This window comes from Dermacentor albipictus, chromosome 6, assembly GCF_038994185.2.
Source record: "Dermacentor albipictus isolate Rhodes 1998 colony chromosome 6, USDA_Dalb.pri_finalv2, whole genome shotgun sequence".
NCBI classification, from domain to species: domain Eukaryota; kingdom Metazoa; phylum Arthropoda; class Arachnida; order Ixodida; family Ixodidae; genus Dermacentor; species Dermacentor albipictus.
In genome coordinates, this window is record NC_091826.1 from 114,884,192 (window position 1) to 114,906,934 (window position 22,743).

General features: G+C 46.7%; 2 protein-coding genes across 4 annotated transcripts in view; both read left to right on the top strand.

The window, feature by feature from the left end:
• LOC135908314 (uncharacterized) overlaps nt 1-372 on the top strand; it is a 494,518-nt gene extending 494,146 nt beyond the window's left edge. For both annotated transcript variants that reach the window (XM_070541265.1, XM_065440067.2), the window contains exon 7: nt 258-372. In XM_070541265.1, coding sequence (XP_070397366.1) covers nt 258-284 — 27 coding nt within the window. In that variant the 3' untranslated portion in view covers nt 285-372. The remainder of the gene's footprint in view (nt 1-257) is intronic.
• Nucleotides 373-17,967: 17,595 nt separating this feature from the next.
• On the top strand, nt 17,968-22,259 carry LOC135908313 (uncharacterized). 2 transcript variants are annotated; one of them, XM_065440065.1, is made up of 3 exons: nt 17,968-19,450; nt 20,517-20,745; nt 21,562-22,259. In XM_065440065.1, the coding sequence occupies exons 1-3, from the start codon at nt 18,127-18,129 to the stop codon at nt 22,100-22,102; spliced, it is 2,094 nt and encodes a 697-aa protein (XP_065296137.1). In that variant the 5' UTR covers nt 17,968-18,126; the 3' UTR covers nt 22,103-22,259. The 2 variants fall into 2 exon arrangements, with proteins under 2 accessions (XP_065296137.1, XP_065296138.1); XM_065440066.1 differs by having other exon boundaries at nt 21,565-22,259.
• Nucleotides 22,260-22,743: the final 484 nt, after the last annotated feature.

A 22,743-nucleotide genomic window follows, 5' to 3' on the forward strand; every position in this document is an offset into this window, starting at 1 on the left:
ATATATATATATATATGTACATATACATATACATATATATATATATATATATATATATATATGTGTGTGTGTGTGTGTGTGTGTGTGTGTGTGTGTATGTATGTATATCCAGGCTACACATTCACTGCACAACACGTTCTGTGAATTAGCCGTAAATGCGCTCGCTTGTCTACATCGAGACGCGTAATATTTAGTGTCTGTTTAGTGAACATCAAGCACTATGCTAATCCCTTTGGATGTTGTTCTCTTTCTTTCAGGAAACAAGTGGGAGTCCATGGAAATAGTATGGGAAAAGAACGTTTTTCTACACTGATGTTCCTGTTTTACCATCGAATACTTCCGGATACTGGAAATAAACATGTTCTTACCCGCTGGATAGTGTTTTAATCTAAATGTTAAGCAAATGACAGAAGAAATCTGATGCTTCAGCAAGATGTAGTACATCGCAGCCAGCATTACAGTGGCTACGTTCAGCAGATGCCATCTTTAACAACAGCGCAAGAAAGCGTGTGCATAGCAAGAGCGACAATATATGCCCTTGATGGAGCGCTTTCAAATAGGTAATGTGGAAAAGGACCATCGCTCTATTTGTGGCATGCGCGGAAGATTGCGCGTGTAATAATTCTAAAAGGAGCCGTGAAGACTCATCATTTTCTTCGGTGTTAACAGAGGCTGAATTCGAATTTACCTTAACGCCTTATCTTTCTGGGTGCTCGGCCAGGGGTTTCAAGGAACATTGTCTTTTGCCACGTGATCCTGTGACTGTTTTAATGTTTTGAGTTTTCTGGCTTCAATAATGTAGGTCTGCCTGGAAGTCTTACCACGGGATTCTATCGACAAAACAGGGAAGGTTATTGCATTGTTGTCAAATTCTAACGGAGTGGTTCTTGAGCATCTTTATAGGAACAAGTTAGACTCGACGTTATAGTCTTTGGAAATTCTTGACAGTGATTAAATCTCTCCAGAGACGTAAGTGATCGAAGCCCACTTATTTTGTTTTGCAGTTACTGCAGGGGTGCTAGCAGTGCGTATATGTGCAGGCCAATTAGTTGATGAGTGCATGCGTTGTTAGCCAAGCCGTTCCTACCTTTTCGCAAAGCACTGTCGCGCACGTCAGCTGTGGAGGACGGGTGAGTAGTGCCGCTGCTACTGTGCTGGACAAGACAAGTTGAGATGGGGTCCGGAAGGTTTTCCGGTGTGTTAAACTTTTTGGTGGACGCTCCTTCTTAGTGCCATGGTTTCAGCAGGACACGAAATTGGGCGTGGTTGCAACAGCGTGACTATGCTAAGCAACAGGAGGGGACGCCACATGACGCTCACCATCAAAGGAGGTTTATTTCAGAAAAACATTGTATGTGATACGTAACTGTCGCATGACCTTCACCCGACTCCTGGGCGTACACTAAGATCACTATCAAAAATAACCTTCAAGTTGCACAGCATTCGAAGGTGTCACATGCGTCGAAAAATAAAAGCACATGGAAATGCAAATAACAGCACCAGGAAAAAGAAAACCCAGTAGTGGTAAAAATGGCGATGGTGTTAGGCTGCTGAGCACGAGGTCGCGGGATCGAATCCCGGCCACGGTGGCCGCATTTCGATGGGGGCGAAATGCGATAACACCCGTGTACTTAGATTTAGGTGCACGTTAAAGAACCCCAGGTGGTCTAAATTTCCGGAGTCCTCCACTACGGCGGGCCTCATAATCAAAATGTGGTTTTGGCACGTAAAACCCCATAATTTAATTTTTAGTAGTGGTAAAAAAACTATCAATAAGTGCTGTCACACCTACGTCGGCTCAATAGGCACGCAGAAGCCGCGCAAGCGCCTTGCATTCACCGTTTCGTACTTTCCTAGTCCCCTTCTCTATACATTATCCTAGACTAAAATAAAGCTAGCCGTTATGCCTGGAGACAATTTCTCATTGACTTCCGGATGCATGGGGGTGGCGGACCAGCGGTGACGGCTACACAAACGAAACAAAAGCATAGTCCTGCAGGACGTCACAATGCTCGAACCAAACGCCCTTCATGGGCCACGTTCTACTAGAATTCGATAACATTAAAGGTAAGTGGCAACCGTATGTTGTGAAAATCGAAGCGTACATTGAAGCGAACAGCGTTACAGAAGATGCGAAAAAGAGAGCCTTGCTTGTAGCCGCTCATGGAACGTCCACAGTTGAAGTCTTATTTGGGTAAGCTGCGGAAATAACGCCAAGTTCTTTGAGTTACAATGACGTTCTGACGACCTTGAACAGCTACTATGGCCCACAGCCAAATGAACTTACCGAGTGGTTGCAGTAATATCGCCGCTGCCAGCAAGAAGGAGAGCATTTGAATGCATATATTACGGCAATATGACAAGTGGGCCCCAAATGCGAATTCTCGTATATACTAGGCGGCATGATAAGGGAACCGTATGGTGTGAGGTCCAACAACTTGCAGAAACAGCTTCTACCATGAAGGTCTTATTTTTGGCAGACACAGAGGTGCTTGCCCTTGCCGCGGGAACGGCAGAACAAGATTCATAAGGCATTACCACAGACGGCGAGCCGATGAAAGCACTCAGGTTACCGGAGCGCTACGAGCGTTCCACGAAGAAAGGGAAACCGTTATCGACGCAAGTACAGTGCAAATATTGTGGAAGCTACGGACACCACGCACTGTCGTGCAGACTGTAACAGAAACAGGGCTAGTCGGATTACTTGCACTTTGAAACTGTAAAAGCGCACGTAGACGGGAACGAATAGAGTGGACAGGACGAGGTGCTCACTCACAACTGAAACATTTTATTGAAAGGAAGCAATTATGCACACAAAAACGGAGTAGGACGGCTGCGCATGCGTGTCAAGAATAACCGGTTAAACAATACTAAAGGCAACGTTAAAAGTTAAAGAAAGTCTCATGCTATGTTCACACTACGGTCGTAATGCGCGTAACAGCTCTTTTGGCGTATCGAACGTAACGGCTGTAAAAAACGTTACGGCAGTTAAGCCGGCACCTTTGTTCACATTTACTGCTGCGTAAATTACGGCTTTTACAACAGGCCAATCAAATTCGGAGCTGCAGAATCGATGTCACCAGCGGTCCAATATGGCTCCTGTCAACATGCGAGCGCTGGCCGAGATCGAAGAAATTCACGCTCAAAACAAACTTATAGTCATGTATTCAATCGCCCAAAGACGACGAAGGCGACGCAGAAGGGTTTGGGTGCGGCAAGTATTTCTCGCCAGGGCCGTGGACGGCGATTTTCACAACCTTTTCGCCAAGCTCCGAGTTGGTGACGCTGCGATGTTTCATAACATCATGCGCATGTCGCCCCAGCAGTTCCGCTTCCTTGAAAACCTAATGAGACCACTCATCGAAGTTCGGAGCACGCATCTGCGGCCATCGATTTCCTCGGCGGATAAACCAGATGAACTGAAAACAGTCTCGCAAGGCGCACTGCAAACATTTTCACGAACACAGCCAATCGTGCGCACGGAATGGCGGAATGGCACTTCCCGCGCCCGGAGCTGTCTGCAGACGGGAGGAGGGAAGTGTCGTCACCGGTTGTTGAAAGCCGAAAGCTTATCGGTCATTGGCTGTGTCGCAACGGTCGTAACATAACAGTCGTAAATGTTGCCGACCCTTTAACACTCTCACCCACGATTTTTGCGAGAATTGCGCACGTTGGTACCTTTACGTTCGCAGTCTGAACTAGACGCGTACGCTTGTTGCGCTTCCGCTTACGTATGTTACGAAAAATCGGCGCCTTACGAACGTAGTCTGAACATAGCATAACTATGAAGGAACTTGGATTATTTATCATTTAGCAAGACCGAGGGGTGACTGACGGAGTTATCTCCTCTTTTCTTTATGTGGAAGGCCTCTGGCATTTCACGGGTTATCTGGTTAGTGCTTTTCAGGATAATCTGACTGTCTTCGCAAACAGGATAACAGCCGCAATCCCTACAGTGGGCGGCTACATGCGTCGTTCCTGATGAATTATAGGCCGCCAGGTGCTCTCTCAGCCTCGCGTTGACCCAACGCACAGAGTGCCCTCTGTAAACCTACGTAACCAATGATCGCAGACTACTCTTTCAACCGCTTCACGACTGCTGGTACGAGCAACCCAGGTCTATTAATCCTACCCTTAAGTACAGGTTGGACCATTACAAATTGTGAAAAGAGGAATAATAAAGTCCAGCATAGGTTCCGCATTGACAAAAAAATCATGTCCACACATGATGAAAACGAGCTTTCTCAACCAGATCGACAAGCCCCAACAAGCAGGCTATCCCAGACTGTCATTAAATGAGTGTGCGCTAACACTTTGAAAGACATAAAAAGCAAAGAAGATAGATCACCCGGGAAGACCGTCGTAAAGATAATAAAATAGCCGTCGTTCCGTACATACATAGAACATCGCACGAATTAATATATATAGGGACTAGGTATAAGGTTGAGGTGTTTTTTTTTTTTCAGCGAAAAACAAACTTCAGACAATTTGTTCTATTATTCGCCGGTTCGCCATCGCAGTGCAATATTAGCGCACCAAAAAAATTATACATTGTGCGACGGGCATAGTGTATATGATCCCGTTTGACTGCGGTAAGATTTACGTAGGCCAGTCTGGCCGTTAATTGCGTCAACACGAGGCTGAGAGAGCACCTGGCGGCCTATAATTCATCAGGAACGACGCATGTAGCCGCCCACTGTAGGGATTGCTGCTGTTATCCTGTTTGCGAAGACAGTCAGATTATCCTGAAAAGCACTAACCAGATAACCCGTGAAATGCCAGAGGCCTTCCACATAAAGAAAAGAGGAGATAACTCCGTCAGTCACCCCTCGGTCTTGCTACATGATAAGGAGTTCCAGTTCATTGATACCTAGAGTAACTTTTAACGTTGCCTTTGAAATGATTTATTCCGTGATACTTGACACGCATGCGCAGCCTTCCTACTCCTTTTTGTGCACATAATTGTTTCCTTTCAATAAAATTTTACAATTGTGAGTAAGAGCCTCGTCCTGTCCACTCTCTTCGTACCCGCCTTTGTGCGCTTTTACAGTTCCAACGTGCAAGTAAACACGCAATGGTGTTTCTGATACAAAGAAAGTAATAAATACAATGTGCAGGCTGCCAAGGCCACATTGCGCTTTTCTTGCAGAGCCGGGCAGGCTGCATACAACCACATTTTTTTTTTAGATAGAACCGTAAATGAACTAGTAAATGTACTTCCAGGTGCTAAACCGGGGTTACCAATAACAGTATGTCCCTACTTCGGTACATGAGGAAAATTGGCAAATAAAATAGACACGTGTTACACTCACAGGTAATCAACCATAACAACAGCATATTCTGAGCATAGATGCAAAACACTGGGCAAAAACGCACGAATACATACATTTACAACACAACAGACACAGTACAAGAACATAAAAAAATGCATCTGAGAGAGGGAGAAGAAACTTTATTATAATGTCACGTGGTAGTGACGGTGAAGAAAGAAGCAACACGGTGGAATACAAAACTAGCTTTTATTGGGCGAACCTGTGCCCACAAAAACAGGCTACACTTATAGCACAACGATAGCGGCGAACACGGTCGGCGATCGTCGGAAAACTGATCAGCGGGTCAAGCGCGTCGGCTTTTATACAGAGTCGTCGAATGTTCCAGACTAATCGTTGGGACCCGCGTGCCTTCCATAAAATTCTACATCATTCGCGTCAGTCATATAACACAAGGTTCGGCGATAACAGACTGCGGATAGAAGCATCGATACCTTTCCAGAAACTTCGGATGCATGCAAGCGCGTCCCGCGCTGTGCGATAAGATTTGTTAAGCGGCGAAACCTGGTCGCCCGATAAATATAAATACACGTGTCAATAAAGTGAAAGAATTTATGTGGTTGGGGCCCTTATAGTCCAGGGCCCCACTGGCTGTCGCTACTGCTTGTGCTCGTCGCATCAGGGCCAGCCCGACCTGAGGCTCGGAGCGACGGAGGATCGCTTCCCACTGCGCATATGTTGGTTGGAGGTAATGCATCAGAGACACTTAGGACTGCTTACGTGTGGGAATACGAAAGGGTTATAGCATTTGCTGAAATGTTTCTTTCAAGCGCGTTCCTTGTCCGCGCCAGCTCTCGCCTGCGTTCTATCTGCGTTAATGTTTCACCAAAAAAAATTCTTCTTGCCCTCGCTTTACATTTATTAAGGTCCATGTGACTGTCATGCACTCGTGCCATCATCTTGCCTCTCATGGACACAGGCATGCTCACTTATGTACCTTTCAGTAGAATACCTTTCGCAATTGACAGCTCGCGTGTGAGAGGTTTCAGCTTTCCTTAAACTTCTTCACCATTGCGAACGGCCTGAATTACGGCGCATACATAGGCATCTTTATCAGTCTCTTCGTTTAGCCGCTTCAGCGTGACGCCGCTGACAATGGTTGTAACTGCACTCACAGCATTGATTTCCACATCGGCATCAGCATCCTCCTGGTCCGGCATCACGGCTGAGGCTAGCGAGAGCATGTCTGCCAAGATGAGTTCTTTTCCTGGAACGTATCGATGGACATAATCAGATTTGAGCAGACGCATAAAAACTTTTGTAGTCCAGGTGGCATATCAGTGATGTCTTTTTGAGCTATAGCCATCAACGGCCGATGACCAGTTTCCAAGACAACTTGTCGACCATAGATGAAGTCACTGCTAATGATTTCTTTTCTATCTGTGAATAACGCTCTTCCGCGTCAGTCAGCACCCTTTATGCGTACTGCGTCGACTGCCCTGGTAACTAGCCCGAGCAAATTATTTATTTATTTATTTATTTATTTATTTATTTATTTATTTATTTATTTATTTAGTTATTTATTTAGAACATACTGCAGGCCTACAGAAGGCCCAAGCAGGAGGGGCGAATACATAATATATGCAACAAGAACAGGATTAGCAAAATTGAAAAATGTTAAATACAAGTTGTAACACAAAATACAGCAATAAATACAAGGCTCAGATGCAAAATACAAAAAGTAAACGTAGAAATAAATGGCTCTCAAATTAAATGCTGTGAAGAAAACATTGAGTCAAAAGAATCAGCTCTGGTTAAAAGATCTGGCGGGCACCTGTTCCACTCCTCAATGGTGCGTGGAAAAAATGAGTATTTAAAGGCGTTAATTCTAGCACTGTAAGGGGTTAATGATTGTGCATGATGATTTCGTGTTTGGCGCGTAGTGTTAGGTTTAAGGAAGGGGTCTGCATTCATAGACAGTTTATGGTTTTTTAGTAAGAAAAGTAGTTTCAGTCTTTGAATTTTCCGGCGCAGCTGTAATGTTTCAATACCGTGAGTGCGCATGATGGTCGTTGGTGAGTCAGTTACACGATACTTTGAAAAAATAAAACGGACGGCTTTGCGTTGAATCATTTCAAGGGCCTCGATGTTACGTTTAGTGTAGGGATCCCAGACGGTGCACGCATATTCTAGTGATGGCCTTATTATTGAAAAGTAGGTTAATTTTTTAAGTTCAGGTGTGGCAAGTTTTAGTTTATGTCTAAGAAAGCAAAGTTTACGAAAGGCTGAGGAGCATACGTTTGATAAATGTTTATTCCAGCTAAGGTTTTTCGTTATTGTAACTCCTAGATACTTGTACTCGCTGACTTCGGTCAGTAGGTGAGATGAAATATTGTAAGGAATGAGAAGGAAGCCTTTTTGTTAGTTATCGTCATGTATACTGTTTTCTCTAAATTTAGCTTCATGTCCCACTTATTACACCATGTATGTATGTTCTGAAGATTGGAGTTTAGTAAAACTTGATCATCTTGGCAAGTAATTTGGTGAAATAAGACGCAGTCATCTGCAAATAATCTAATTTGAACAGGGGTAGTTATAACGTTAGTAATGTCATTGATATATATCAAAAAGAGGAGAGGTCCGAGGACGCTTCCCTGTGGGACGCCTGAAGTGACCGGCAGGTGGTTTGAATAGCAATCATCAATACAAACAAATTGTGTGCGGTGAGAAAGGTATGAGGAAATCCAACGAATTATGAAATTAGGAAGACCAATAAGTTCAAGTTTGTAAATTAGTTTGGCATGAGAAATAACATCAAAGGCTTTGCTGAAGTCTAAAAAAATAACATCCATTTGACCAGCGCTATTTAGTACACTTGCAAAAGTATGAATGACAGAAGTTAGCTGAGTGACAGTGGAAAAGCCTTTTCGAAACCCTTGCTGATGGGGGGTAAGTTCCTTGTTATCGTTTAGAAATGTAGTTATGTAGTTAGGTATGATATGCTCAGCAAGTTGGCAACATGTGGAAGTTATTGATATGGGACGATAATTAGCAATCAAGGCAGGATCACCCTTTTTCAGCACAGGCACAATTCGCGCTTTCCTCCAGTCGGAAGGAATGTTTCCTGTTTCAAATGATTTGCGGAAAATAACAACCAGGAACTCTGTGATGGCTTCTGCATACCGGCGCAAAAAAATATTTGGTATCCCGTCAGGTCCAGCGGACTCTTTAGTTTTGAGGTTGAGTAGCATGGAGAATACGCCAGATGAAGAAACAATGTCGGGGGTCGAATTGGGAGACATGGTACTGGGTTGAACAAATAAACCATGATGGGAAAACACACTCTGAAAATACTTATTGAATGCCTCAGAGATTTGCGATTTATCAGCAAGCTGCACACCTTGACATGAAATGCGCGTAATTGTTTTTTTTTTCTTTTTCGATAAGATTTCCAGGACTTATGTGGTGAGTCACGAAGAAAATTTGGCAGGCTATACGGAAAGTAATTTTGTTTAGCCTGGCGCAATGCGCTTGTGAAGTTAGCCTGATGTATTTTAACTATATTTCGACAGGCACCCCCACGCTTCAGTCGTTTGATTTTTCTTTTCAAATGTATTATTTCTCGCGTGATCCAAGGAGTTTTTTTACACGTTTTCTTTGTTCTATTAGGAATGTAGTTATCAATGCAGTACGTACAGATTTCTTTAAATTTATTCCAGAGTTCATCAACATTAGTTCCTCGAAACATGTCAAGGTGTAAGCTGAAGTAGTCTAACACACTTTCATCATTAGCTCTGGAGAAGTTTTTCACGGAAATAATTTTTTCTGATTCACTGTCGACATTTTGTTGAATGGGACAAGTAAAAACCACCATGCAGTGATCAGAAAACCCAGTTTCAACTGAAACAGTAAAACGTTCTGTTTCTTGGCTGAGAAAGACGAGGTCGAGAATAGATGCAACTTCAACGTGTATGCCAGTTGGGTGCTTAACTCCTTGTTGCAAATTATGAATCAGCATAATATCACACATGTATGAAGCATTTATGTCATTGTTTGTACTAGGGAAGGGATCATTCCAGTCAATATTTGGGAGATTAAAATCACCGACAAGATATATTTTATCACGGCGAAATTTAGACATGTGATCGGCCAGATCACATAAATATTGAGGTGGCGAATCAGGTGGTCTGTATACAGCAAAAAGCACAAACGATCTACCCCCGTACGACAGTTTTAAAGTCATACTTTCGTGGTTAGCTATTTGCTGCAACGTGTGTGCCTCTGTGTTTTGATTCACCAGGACCGCAACTCCTCCTCCACGTGTTGCTCTTTCACGGCGAAAAACTTGATAAGAGCGGGGGGAAACAGTTTCATCATCAATATCATCTCTCAGCCAAGTCTCGGTGATAACTACGGCGTGTGGATTGTGAATCAACAAGATAGCCTCCAAAGCCTCCAATTTATTTACAACACTACGTGCATTTATATTGAGTAAGCGAAATTCCTTAACACGAGGTTGTGAAAGTCAGTCTTTGCTTTGATAACTGTTTTTATCACCGAGTTGAACTCCGCTGTTATCGCTGTCATCCCAGGTGTAAAGCATTTTTTCGATTCGCAGCTTGTCATTTATCAAGGTAACTTTTTCCCTTCATCCATTTCTGTTTTTGCGTGTGCAAGCTCGGGCTCAAGGCAAGTTCACTTGTCTTGAGCCCGAACAGTGCCTGCCTTCCTTTCTTGGAGATAAAGAAGTCCAAATGCTGCCGTCTGTCACCGACAACTACTTCTTGGCTGATGACACCTAGGTGTTTGGTGCTGGCCCCATCGTATGACCGCAAATTGGTGTTGCTGCGTTTGACAGGCGGCATTGGCCGCAGCTTCCTGTAGGCTGAATACGGTATGATATTGGCATGAGATCCCGTGTTAACTTTGAATTTCAGTTTGTCGCCGCCAAGGCTCGCTATCACCATCCAATCTCGTTCATTCCGTATGTTACCGGTGCACAGATCTAAAATCTCAAAGTCGTTGCCATCACCGTCATCCTGGAGCGCATCTACGCTCGCCGCTCTTCTGCAGCAAACAGCTAAGTGATTCCTTGCTTTACAGATTCTGCAAGTTTTGCCATAAGGTGTGCAGTCGCGTGGCCTGCGTTCTCTGCCATAACATGAGCATTTGAACCTTTTTGGACGCCTGGTTGAGATCCGAGCGACATTGACTGGATCTACTTGGTTTGCTTTATCCGCCCATGCTTCGCATTGCAAAGCAGCTGCCTCTGATGCCTTGCATATTTTTTCGGCTCTGGCCATCGTGGGCTCGTTGTCTTGCAGTAGTTTGACCTGGAGGCTGTCATTCCTAATGCCGATCACAATTTGGTCGCGAATAATGGAGTCTGACAGCTGTCCGAAATTGCACGATCGGACTTGCGTCTTCACGTTCCGTGCAAACTGCTCAAAACTCTCCCCCGCTGTCTGCATCAGCTTCCGGAACAGGTACTGCTCGTAGACTTCGTTTGTTTGAGCAGCCCAGTACGCATCAAACATGACAACGACGGCCTCGTAGTCTTCTTTGCTTTAGCCTTCACTGAAGAAGTTGTTGAATACTTCTAATGCGTCATCCCCTGCTAAGCTCAGTAGTACTGCTGTCTTCGTTGCCTTGCACAGGCGTTTGTCATGCGGCTTTGTTACCGTGAAGTAGAGCTCCAGCATCTGCTTAAATTGTTGCCAATTCCTGCCCATATCTCCTGTCTTGAGCAGTGGTCCAGGTGGCTTCAGCCCATCCATGTCCACAGCATCCGTAAACACATGAATAATTTTGCGCGTTAACTTCGCCTTTCTTGTCTATCTGTGACGTCTTTGTTTTGACAGAAATTAATGTTCCTGCGGACGCCATGTCCTCTTATTCTATACCAGGTCATAAGTTGTTTTCGTACACTCGCACGTTGCGCAGAGGAGGAGGCGTGGCCGTATTTACGAAAGACAAGTGGTCTGTATCAGAGATACCGCTTTCCTTTTCGCAAGCTAAAGTACTTGCTCTGCGGCTATGCGCATCTGAGACTTCATTAGCTGTTTTGTCTGTTTACCGGCCGCCTTGTTGCAATGTTCGCTTATTCTTATCAGAACTTGGCACACCACTATCATCCCTATCTCTTGACGAAAACGTTTGTGGGCTAGGCGATAACAACATCGACACCCTCCACCCCACTCTGCCAGCGGTCGCGGACTATTTTGATCTATTATCTAAATGGGGATTAGAAGGCATTATACATCAAGCAACGCATGAAGAATTTCTGTGCGGAAAGTTGGTTAAATCCTGCATTGACCATATTAATGTTCGGTGCTCCAATTTTGCGATGCAGGCAGCTGTTATTGAAACCAAGGTCGCTGATCATTATTTCGTCTGTTATCGTCTTGTAGAAAATGCCAAACCTTCGAAAGTCAGCAGCATGACAAAGGAAATTTGCATTGTTGATCCTAAGCTCGTTGACGAATGCGTCACAAAGCATGACTGTCAGTCCATGTTATATACACTCTCTCCAGCTGATTTATACGACCATTTGGTTCCGCTTCTCCACAGTTATAGAAACAAATGCACCCGGTTTGTAAAAGTCAGATTACGTCACGAAGAAAACAAATGGTTATCGACACAAATATTAGGGGCAATTAAGGAAAAGGACCTTATGTGGGCCCAAGCTTAACGAGCTCCAAATTGTCCAGAGTAATTAATTCAATTTAAAACATGTAGAAATCGAGTGAATCTCATGATTCGGCTAGCAAAGCGAAATCATATGGGCCAAAAGTCAAAGAAGCTCGTTCGAACATGAAAACGACATGCTCTCTCGCAAATGAATTAAAAGGTATATCCAAACGTGGTAGCCGCCTGTTACCACTTGAGTCCCATTTTTCTGCACACGGGGCAACTGTTTCAAATGACTTTAATACATACTCTAATGAATAATACATACATTCTCGCACGTTTCTGGTACTGCTAAACCACACCCTGATCACTGTACTTTAAGAAACGGCGTATACAAATCTGCACACTTGCCTTCTCTATCAGAACTTGATCTCAGATCAATTCTTTTTAACCTAAAAGCTGGTAAATCACCTGGCGTTGATGGCATTTCTGTGGCCGAGTTACACAGAAATTTCTATGCTGTTAAGTATGTGCTGTTATCACTGCTGAATCACATTTTAACCAGTGGTATTACTCCTACAGAAATGAAAATGGCCACAGTCATACCGCTCTTCAAGAGTGGTGCACGAAATAGAGAAAGAAACGTTTATTATACGAAACAGTGTCCCGAGCGAGAATGGGTATCACCCTAGGGTGGGAAGGCTCCTTAGTCTAGGAACCCTCTGGCTTCGACTGCCCTCTTGGCCCTGGCGACGAGTTGTCGTTGGTCTTCCAGGTCCCCGTTGGTTAGCTTGGCCTCCCACGTTTCGAATGGGTTGTTTGCTTCTATTGCTCGTTTTGCGTGCGTCTCTGGTTGCATTCCGCTGCCTTCCTGCCACGGGCATTTCAGGAGCAAGTGTGCCAGAGTGTCGGGTACGTTGCAGAGTGGGCAGAGGTAGCCGTAGAGCGTCGGGTAGACGCGATGCATTATCATTCCGTGCGTGTACGTATTACTTTGCAGGCGTCTGAGGATCAGGCTTTCTTCTCTGTCGAGTTTAGGGTGCGGTGGAGGGTACACTCGACGCTCGAGCCTGTAATGTTGCAATATGGCCGAATAGCTGGTAGGTACGGCCTCCGCCTCTTCTGTCGTGGGTCCGAGAGCGCGTGGGGAGAGGGGAGCCGGCTCACATGCTCGCGGGCAGCGGCGTGGGCCGCTTCGTTCCCCTCTAGTCCCTCGTGTCCGGGTACCCTCGTTACGGAGGTGTACGGGAGCGGAGTGCTTCGCCTTTTTAGTATCTTGAGTGCATCGGCCGAGATGCGGCCCCTCAAGACGTTTCTGCAGGCGGCCTGGGAGTCGATGAATATAACCGCGGAGTCTGTGCATGTAGTGGTGGCGAGAGCGATTGCCGCTTCTTCAGCCGTTTCCGGGTTGCACGCCTTGATGGTTGCCGATGCTAGCTCGGAGCCTTGGGAGTCTACGACGCTGAGAGCGTACGCGTTTCGATGCGGATACTTTGCCGCGTTGGTGTAGCGGGCATTCGGGTCATGCTTGAAACTTTGTTTGATGGCGTTGGCTCTAGCCTGTCTTCTACTCTTGTGATATATGGGATGCATGTTGCGCGGGACACGTGCGATGCAAATGCACTCTCGAACGTCCGGTGGTATTCGCTCTTTCTTGTCTGTGTCTGCGACATACGACTCGCTGTAGGTTATACCCCTGTCAAGCGGGCAAGTTAAGTGCACTTACGGGGAGTGCACTTCGGGACCTTGAGTCACACTTAAGGCAACGCGCCTCTTAACGGGAAAACATAGTGCACTCCCAGTAAAAAAAAAAAATAGCGACAGACTAAGAGCGAGTTTTTAAAGATGTAAATTAACCAGAGAAAGCTGCTAAAAAGCGAATGTTTTAAGTAGAAGTATATATAAAAACAAACTTCATCTATTTGTCTCAACAAAAAACGAAGATGTTTTTATTATAAGTGTGTTGCAAGTCAATGCTGTCCAAGACGAATGCCTAGCCAATCCAAAACAACATGGCGGTGTGCGGCGAGGTGGCAGTTGATCTTGCTCATGATCCTGCTAGAACAGAATATGAACGAGTATATATGAGCAAAGACGGTGAGTTAAATATTTAGCTACACTGCAAAATGCCACGCACACGGCTCAAAGCACGACCGGTGTGGTCAGCACGCTTTCACACCAAAATAAACACGAACTGAATGAACATGGCGGCGCCGCAGTGCCGCATCATTCTGGCGCCGTTAGTTGCGTACATGATAAATTCGTTTCTTTATTGTGCTGTTTCGCTTCTCGCTAAACACAAATTATATTGTTAACAGCTGCTCAATAACTGAAATGAGCTTTTGTGTCCTTTTTCTATGCATTACATTTTGCGTCGTTGAAAACGTTGGTGGCGAGGCTAGGCACTCCTCCAAACCATTGGCGGCGAGGCTACGCACTCGGCCAGCAAAGTGCGTTCCGTGAACGTACTCCGACTTGAGTGCACTCATCTGAGAGTACACTCCGCTGCGACGTTAAGATTTGAGAAAGTGCATTTAAAAACCGAGTGCACTCGCCGTAAGTGCACTTAACTTGCCCGCTTGACAGGGGTATTAGGTGTCGCAGCACTGATCTCCCTGTGGGCGTGAGCTTGAGTCGTTCTAGCTGGCTGTTCTTGTGCGCTTCGGCGATCTCTTGCCACGTGTTGTGGACGCCCATCTTAAGGAGACGTGATGTAGAGGCCATGGCGGGGAGTCCCAGGGTGACTTTGATTGCCTTCCTTATCATGATGTTGAGCTTTTCTATTTCACCGTTCTTCAAAGCCAGGTACGGCGTGCCCTATGTGATGCGGCTGGTGAGCAGTGCTTGTATTATGCTTAGAGTGTCTCGCTCCTTGAGCCCGCTTCTTTGGCTTGAGATCCTCTTGATAAGGTGCGTGAGTTGCGAAAGGGTGCGTTCTAGTCTCGGTAGGCTTGCAGCTCCCGATCCGTCTTTGTGGATGTGGACTCCAAGTATTCGCATGGTGTCGACTTTCGGGATTGTTGTCCCGTTGAGTGTGATGGTAAGGTCGGGCTCTTCGTAGTTTGCTGGTCAGCCTCTCGTTCTTGCTTTCAGGACCAGGTGCTCAGACTTCTTTGGGGCGCAGCGGAGACCGCATTAAGGAGAGGGTGGCAGGTCTTGTTGTGAAACTTAATAAGAGGCACAAAATGAAGATTGTACAGGTCTACGCCCCTACATCCAGTCATCATGACGAGGAAGTCGAAAGCTTCTACGAAGACGTGGAATCGGCGATGGGTAGAGTGAAAACTAAATACTCCATGCTAATGGGCGACTTTAATGCCAAGGTAGGCAAGAAGCAGGCTGGAGACAAGGCAGTGGGCACTAGGAATAGCAGGGGACAGTTATTAGTAGAGTTTGCGGAACAGAATAATATGAGGATAATGAATACCTTCTTCCGCAAGCGGGATAGCCGAAAGTGGACGTGCAGGAGCCCGAACGGCGAGACTAGAAATGAAATAGACCTCATACTCTGCGCTAACCCTGCCATCATACAAGATGTGGACGTGCTCGGCAAGGTGCGCTGCAGTGGCCACATGATGGTAAGAACTCGAATTAGCCTAGACCTGAGGAGGGAACGGAAGAAACTGGTACATAAGAAGCCGATTAATGAGTTAGCGGTAAGAGGAAAAGTAGAGGAATTGCAGATCAAGCTACAGAACAGGTATTCGGCTTTAACTCAGGAAGAGGACCTTAGTGTTGAAGCAAAGAACGGCACTCTTGTGGGCATCATTAAGGAGTGTGCAATGGAAGTCGGTGGTAACTCCGTTAGGCAGGATACCAGCAAACTACCGCAGGAGACGAAAGATCTGATCAAGAAACGCCAATGTATGAAAGCATCTAACCCTACAGCTAGAATAGAACTGGTAGAACTTTCTAAGTTAATCAACAAGCGTAAGACAGCTGACATAAGGAAGTATAATATGGATAGAATTGAACATGCTCTCAGGAACGGAGGAAGCCTAAAAACAGTGAAGAAGAAACTAGGAATTGGCAAGAATCAGATATATGCGTTAAGAGACAAAGCCGGCAATATCATTACTAATATGGATGAGATAATTCAAGTGGCTGAGGAGTTCTATACAGATTTATACAGTACCAGTGGCACGCACGACGACAATGGAAGAGAAAATAGTCTAGACGAATTCGAAATCCCAAAGGTAACGCCGGAAGAAGTAAAGAAAGCCTTGGGAGATATGCAAAGGGGGAAGTCAGCTAGGGAGGATCAGGTAACAGCAGATTTGTTGAAGGATGGTGGGCAGATTGTTCTAGAGAAACTGGCCAACCTGTATACGCAATGCCTCATGACCTCGAGCGTACCGGAATCTTGGAAGAACGCGAACATAATCCTAATCCATAAGAAAGGGGACGCCAAAGACTTGAAAAATTATAGACCGATCAGCTTACTATCCGTTGCCTACAAACTATTTACTAAGGTAATCGCAAATAGAATCAGGAGCACCTTAGACTTCTGTCAGGCAAAGGACCAGGCGGGATTCCGTAAAGGCTACTCAACAATAGATCATATTCACACTATCAATCAGGTGATAGAGAAATGTGCGGAATATAACCAACCCTTATATATAGCTTTCATTGATTACGAGAAAGCGTTTGATTCTGTCGATACCTCAGCAGTCATGGAGGCATTACGGAATCAGGGTGTAGACGAGCCGTATGTAAAAATACTGAAAGATATCTATAGCGGCTCCACAGCCACCATAGTCCTCCATAAAGCAAGCAACAAAATCCCAATAAAGAAAGGTGTCAGGCAGGGAGATACGATATCTCCAATGCTATTCACAGCGTGTTTAAAGGAAGTATTTAGAGACCTGGATTGGGAAGATTTGGGGATAAAAGTTAATGGAGAATACCTGAGTAACTTGCGATTCGCTGATGATATTGCCTTGCTTAGTAACTCAGGGGACCAATTGCAATGCATGCTCACTGACCTGGAGAGGCAAAGCAGAAGAGTGGGTCTCAAAATTAATCTGCAGAAAACTAAAGTAATGCTTAACAATCTCGGAAGAGAACAGCAATTTACAATAGGCAGCGAGGCACTGGAAGTCGTAAGGGAATACATCTACTTAGGGCAGGTAGTGACGGCGGATCCGGATCATGAGACGGAAATAATCAGAAGAATAAGAATGGGCTGGGGTGCATTTGGCAGGCATTCTCAGATCATGAACAGCAGGTTGCCATTATCCCTCAAGAAAAAAGTGTATAATAGCTGTGCCTTACCAGTACTCACCTACGGGGCAGAAACCTGGAGGCTTACGAAAAGGGTTCTACTCAAATTGAGGACGACGCAACGAGCTATGGAAAGAAGACTGATAGGTGTAACGTTAAGGGATAAGAAAAGAGCAGATTGGGTGAGGGAACAAACGAGAGTTAATGACATCTTAGTTGACATCAAGAAAAAGAAATGGGCATGGGCAGGACATATAATGAGGAGGGAAGATAACCGATGGTCATTAAGGGTTACGGACTGGATCCCAAGGGAAGGGAAGTGTAGCAGGGGCCGGCAGAAAGTTAGGTGGGCGGATGAGATTAAGAAGTTTGCAGGCACGGCATGGTCACAATTAGTACATGACCGGGGTTGTTGGAGACGTATGGGGGAGGCCTTTGCCCTGCAGTGGGCGTAACCAGGCTGATGATGATGATGATGATGGAGAAGACCGCAGTTTCGGACATAGCTTTCGATGGTGTCGACGGCTTCTTGTAAGCTACTTTCTTGCCTTCCAACGTTCGTAGCTCTGGTCCACAGCGCGATGTCATCAGCATAGATCGCGTGACGCAGATCTGGTATGGTCTCGAGGAGTGGGGGTAGCTTGATCATAGCTACGTTAAAGAGTAGCGGTGAAATGACCGACCCTTGCGGGTGCCTCTGTTTGGAAGTGTTGTAAAATATGGTATCAAACCGCCGCGTCATGTGCGCGCTGTCAATGCGCAGGCGCCAAGTTCTTTTTCTATGTTCACTCCTCCCTTTCCCTTTTCGCTTTAAATGTGTCGTGCATTAAACACCTGTGCGTTGTTCTCGGCCAACCACTGGGTCGTCAACGTCTCCCTTCTTACATGACGGCAGCTACGCTTCCGCTGCTATGTTACAGTGGCGACGAGCCAGGAAGACACCCACGCAGTCAAGGTAGAACCCGACGCTAAGTACCCGCAGACAGCCGTACCGCTGACCACGATGGCCTCCCACATGCTTCCGAACTTCGACGACGTCGCAGATAAGTGGAAGCCTTACCTCATCAAAGTGGAAGCGTACTTTGAAGCTAATGCCATTTCGGATTCTACTAAGAAGAGGGCACTTCTAGTGGCTGCACTTAGCACGTCGACGATCCAAGTCCTAATGGGAAGGATAGCACCTGCAAAGCCCAATGCCCTAAGCTATGACGAAGTAGTCAGGGTGTTAAATGACCACTATGACCCAAAACGCAACGAAATCGCTGAAAGTTTCCAGTTTTTCAACCGCTGTCAGCAGGAGAATGAATCCATTCATGATTTTTTCGTTGCAATTCGGCGCATAGCAGACAATTGTAATTTTGGCGACTCGCTGAGCAGGCTACTTCGTGACAGAATTGTCTGTGGCGTGCGTTCAAAGGCCGTGCAAAAGCAACTTCTGTCAAAGAAGGAATTAACGCTGGAGGAAGCGGAGTCGATAGCAATAGCCGCTGAAACTGCCGAAAAAGACGCCAGGACAATGTCCGTAGACGTACCGCCTGTGCTTAAAGTGGAAGCGCATCGCAAGCTACCATCGAGATCAAGCACGGAAAGCGCAGGGCGACTGGAGTGCGGAAGGTGTGGCAGTTTTAGACACGACAGCAACAGCTGTCGATGGGCTAAAGCCCTATGTTACTCTTGTGGTCAGAGGGGTCACTTGGCAAAAATGTGTCGCAGCCGCAATGGTAACGGTGTTCCCAGCAATCGGAGAGTCCATCACGCGAAAGCCTTGGCGGTGGAAGACGCCGTTTCAGAAGAGGACAACAGCGATAGTGCGCACATCTGGACGTTGGCGTCAGCACGAAAGAATGCTCTTCAGCCACCAATTAGGCGTACGTTTAGTTGGGGAGGCGTGGATTTATCCATGGAAGTAGATACTGGTTCCCCGGTGTGCGTAATATCGCGACAGCTTTTTGATAAACATCACAAATGCTGGCCAAGCTTGAAACCTTCACACGTGAAGCTATCGTGCTACAATGGAAGATTACCAGTGGTGGGCGAGCTTCAACTTTGTGTGAAATACCGCGATATTTCCGGTAACTGTGCCCTTGTAGTGCTAGACTGCCCCGGACCAAGCCTGTGCGGCCGAGATCTGCTAATGCTCCTGGAACAAGCGGGCGTTCCGGTACTACAAGTGACGGGTGAAGGCGAGGCCACGGCGGATCAAGTGGACTGTCACAGGATCCATGCCATCTGCGACACATACCAGGACGTTTTCTCAGAAACCTTGGGGTTGATCAAGGGACCACCAGCCAGCCTCCTGCTGAAGGGCGACGCTGTTCCCAAATTCTGTAAGGCGAGACCTATTCCATATGCTCTACGTGACAAGGTATCGCAATAACTTGACCGGTTAGTGTCGCTGGGTGTAATATCGCCAGTCAAGCATTCGAATTGGGCGACGCCCATTGTACCCGTTCTGAAGAAAGATGGGTCGGTCAGAATTTGCGGTGATTTTAAAGCTACTCTAAATGCTGCTTGCGCCACGGAGCAGTACCCACTTCCGGTAATTCAAGATATCTTTGCGTCATTAGGAGGAGGCCAGTTGTTCAGTACGCTCGACTTGCGGGATGCTTATAACCAGGTGCTTTTGGACGAGGACTCTCGGAAGCTTTGCGTTATCAACACTCACAAAGGCCTGTTTTGTTACAATAGGCTTCCGTTCGGCATTTCCTCGGCTCCCGCAATTTTCCAAAGAAAACTTGATACCATACTATCTGGTTTACCTGGCGTTCAGGCTTACTTGGATGACGTTCTAGTCGCGGAAAGGGTTGAAGACTGCGGAGCTCGATTTCAAATGGTGTTAGAACGGTTCAGAGAACACGGTGTGAAGCTCAGATACGATAAGTGTAAATTTAGCCAGCCATCTGTCGCTTATCTTGGGCATCGTATTGATCGTACCGGCCTTCACCCAACTGAGAAAAATGTAGATGCTATCATGAATGCCCCCTAGTCCCCAAAACCTAAGTGAGCTGCGTTCGTTCCTTGGTATGATCTCGTTCTATTCAAAGTTTTTGCCGAATATGTCCGATACACTGTTCCCATTGTACCAGTTGCTAGAAAAAAACGCACGCTGGCAGTGGAAGTTATCACAGTAATCTGCATTTCGGAAGGCAAAGCAGCATCTTAAGGACGCCGAGGTACTTGTGCATTTTGATCCATCGAGGAAACTGAAGTTGGAATGTGACGCATCCGCTCGTGGTATAGGCGCTGTTCTTTTTCACACAATTGGAAGCATCAACAGACCAGTCGGGTTCCGTTCCCGAACCCTGACAAAAGCCGAAAGAAATTATTCTCAATTAGAACGTGAAGCACTGGCACTTGTTTTTGGGGTGACTAAGTTCCGGGATTACCTTTTAGGTCGAGAGTTCGTCCTCGTTAGCGACCACCAGCCACTTCTAGGACTGCTGAGGCCCGACCGCCAGACGCCTGCCATGGCTGCAGCTCGCATCCAACGCTGGGCCCTCTACCTGGGAGGCTACCGTTACAAGCTCGAATATGCTCCGGGAAGGCTGCTACTGAATGCGGATGCACTGAGCAGACTGCCTCTGCAGGGCTCCGATCTCGTCACGGAACCTGACCCTGAAGAGTACGTATTTTGTTTGAAAAGTCTGGATGAAGGGATAGTCACAACACGTGAGCTGAAGGAGCTGACCGCCAATGACTCAACCTTAGCTCGCGTAAAGCAAAACGTGTTACACGGGTGGCCGAAAGGTGCAGAACGACTTGACCCTTCCTTGGCTCCCTTTGCTGATCGCAAGTTAGAGCTATCTCTGGCACACGATCTCGTCTATTGGGGACGCCGTGTCGTCATACCTGTCGCAGCGCGTAAGCGCTTGCTACAATTATTGCATGAAACGCATCAGGGGTCCTCGGCAATGAAAACAGTTGCGCGGTCCTTGTTTTGGTGGCCAGGAATAGACCGCGAAGTAGAGCGCATGGCAGCTCAATGCGAGAACTGCATTGCCAATTTGCCTATGCCACCAGCGGCCCCGCCGTTAAGTTGGCCTCAAACGCAGGAGAGATGGTCGCGGGTTCACGTCGACTTTGCAGGACCAATAGAAGGTAAAATGGTTCTCGTGGTAGTAGATTCCCACACTAAGTGGATAGAAGCAGTGCCGCTGAACCAGGCTACTTCGACAACCACCATTGACTGCCTACGGGATATATTTAGCCATTTCGGGGTACCAAGAACCCTCGTATCCGACAATGGAACTCAGTTCACCAGCCAGGAATTAGCAACGTTTGCTGACAGGAACAACATTACACACCTAAGAACCGCAACCTATCACCCGCAATCAAACGGAGCGGCGGAGAGGGCAGTACGGACAATCGAGGATGGTCTCCGGAAGATGCGACGCGGAAAGCTGGAGCATAACCTTACACGTTTTTTGCTTAATTACAGAAGGACTCCCCAGAAAACCGGAAAGTCGCCATCGGAAATGCTGCTGGGGTACCAGATACGATCGTGCCTGGACACCTGCTTCCCTGCGGCGACTGTGTCTAATTCTAAAAAGGAAAACGACGAGTGGTTGCCTCCAACGGACTGTAGTGTACATGTCCGCAACTACGGGTCAAATGGTAAATGGATACCAGGACGGGTAACAGCGACATCGGGAGGACGGATGATCACAGTGGAGACTCCTCAAGCAATCGTGCGGCGTCACATCGACCAAGTGCGCACCCGCACTGAATCGTCTCCAGATGAACCACCAGGAACCGACCCAGGCTTGATCAGCAGAGACCGTACTCAGAGCGCACCGCCACTCTGCCAAGAGCCATCCGCGAGCCCCGAAGACGCGGGAGAATCTTCACCCCAAGAAGCGTTTCGAGACCTGGACCACCAGATACCTGTTCCACCACTCGTGGCATCCGGGGCAGACCAAGTACCCATGCAACCTGTTCGACGCTCCACAAGATCCCGCAAACCAGTGCAGCGTTTTTAAGAGGGAAGAAATGTTGTAAAATATGGTATCAAACCGCCGCGTCATGTGCGCGCTGTCAATGCGCAGGCGCCAAGTTCTTTTTCTATGTTCACTCCTCCCTTTCCCTTTTCGCTTTATATATACGTGCATTAAACACCTGTGCGTTGTTCTCGGCCAACCACTGGGTCGTCAACGTCTCCCTTCTTACATGACGGCAGCTACGCTGCCGCTGCTATGTTACAGGAAGTATGAAGCTTTCACTGCGGATGTTGCAGATTCCGACTGTTGCCGTGTGGTCCATCAAAAAGTTTCTGACGTGTGCGTAGGTCCTAGTGCCGCAGCCGGTGTCTTCGAGATTGTTGAGGATCGCGTCGTGGCTAACGTTATCAAAGGCTCCCTTGACGTCTACTGCCACTATGGAGTATTTGCTTCGATTGTTTAGGTGATCTAGAAGGCCTTCTTTTAGTTGTAAAAGCACGTCCTTCGTTGGGAGGTGCTGCCTGAAGCCGAACACGGTGTCTGGTAGGTGGCCGTTGTCTTCCAGGTACTGAGTAATGCGATCGTGAACCATATGTTCGAAAAGCTTTCCCGCGCACGAGGCGAGGGAAATTGGGCGTAGGATCTCCAAGCGGAGAGGTTTGTTGGGCTTGGGGATCATGGCG